Genomic DNA, 1048 nt, shown 5'->3' with positions numbered 1-1048 from the left:
CACGTGCCTTCCTTTCCACAAACAGTTTCTTGTCTCGCTGTATCAGTTTTTCGCGGACCCCATTAAGGCTTCTATAGGTTGGCATGTCACCGTGTAACATCGCCTTGCGTCTCTGCTCTATGACGTCAAGCGTATCCGACTGAATCCACGCTTTATTAGCACGCTTTTTCCGACCGACATTTGCTGTCGTTGATTCCAGGACATTCATTTTGAATGAGAGCCATGCGTTTTCACAACTTTCAAATGGCAGGAGTGTGTCGAAGCGGTTTGAGACATCAATGGCATATTTCGACCGTATGTTCTGATCGCAGAGGCGAGAGACGTCGATCTTGGCTGGTCTTGGTTCTGAGTGATGGGCTTTGAGCCTTAGTCGCATGTTAGCGACGACGAGGCGATGGTCTGTGTTGCCAATCTCAGCTGCCCTATACGTCCTGAAGTTACTGATCAAAGACCTCCATCTCTGTGACACGATGATGTAGTCGATCATTTTTTTTGGTATGGCCGTCATTGCTCTACCATGTACATTTGTGAATGTCCTTCCTTGCAAACATGGTTTTCCTAATCACAAGGTTGTGCATGCTATAGAGTTGTAGAAGCCTTAGACCATTGTGATTTAGAGAATCCGGAGTAACTGGTCCATGACTTGTCGCCATAAGTCGTGGCTGTCGCTCACAGTTACATTAAGGTCACCCAAGAGAATGACAATATCGTGCGGGGATATCTTAGACAATTCATTCGTCAGGGCAGAGTAGAAAGTGTCCTTTGTTTTGGTGTCAGCTTCGTTTGTCGGGGCATAACAAACAAGGACCGTCATTTTTCCTTGCTTGTGATTGAGTCGAGCATTAGCGATTCTATCCGAGACGGGAGTGAATGACAGTAGACGCTTCTTGGATTTGTCATCAAGAACTAATCCGACTCCATTTCTTCTGGTGGTTGTCTGGCCAGACCAGAGAAGGTGGTATCCCTCACTTATGGGATCATTTCCATTCCCGACTAGGTGGGTTTCTGTTATTCCAGCAATAGAGATGCGGAATCGCTTCAGTTCCAT

At 46.5% G+C, this 1048-nt stretch overlaps 1 protein-coding gene across 1 annotated transcript; it reads right to left on the bottom strand.

Annotated features, from left to right (window-relative positions):
- Positions 1-613: 613 nt before the first annotated feature.
- LOC148951030 (protein CFDP2-like) lies at positions 614-1048 on the bottom strand. Its single transcript, XM_089090981.1, has one exon. The coding sequence runs from the start codon at positions 1046-1048 to the stop codon at positions 614-616; it is 435 nt and encodes a 144-aa protein (XP_088947107.1).

This window comes from Artemia sp. Qi Xiang Cuo, chromosome 6 (assembly GCF_049724085.1).
Source record: "Artemia sp. Qi Xiang Cuo chromosome 6, ASM4972408v1, whole genome shotgun sequence".
In the NCBI taxonomy this organism is placed as follows: Eukaryota; Metazoa; Arthropoda; class Branchiopoda; order Anostraca; family Artemiidae; genus Artemia; species Artemia sp. Qi Xiang Cuo.
The sequence above is the reverse complement of the archived record's forward strand: the minus strand, read 5'-3'. Positions and strand labels throughout refer to the sequence as shown.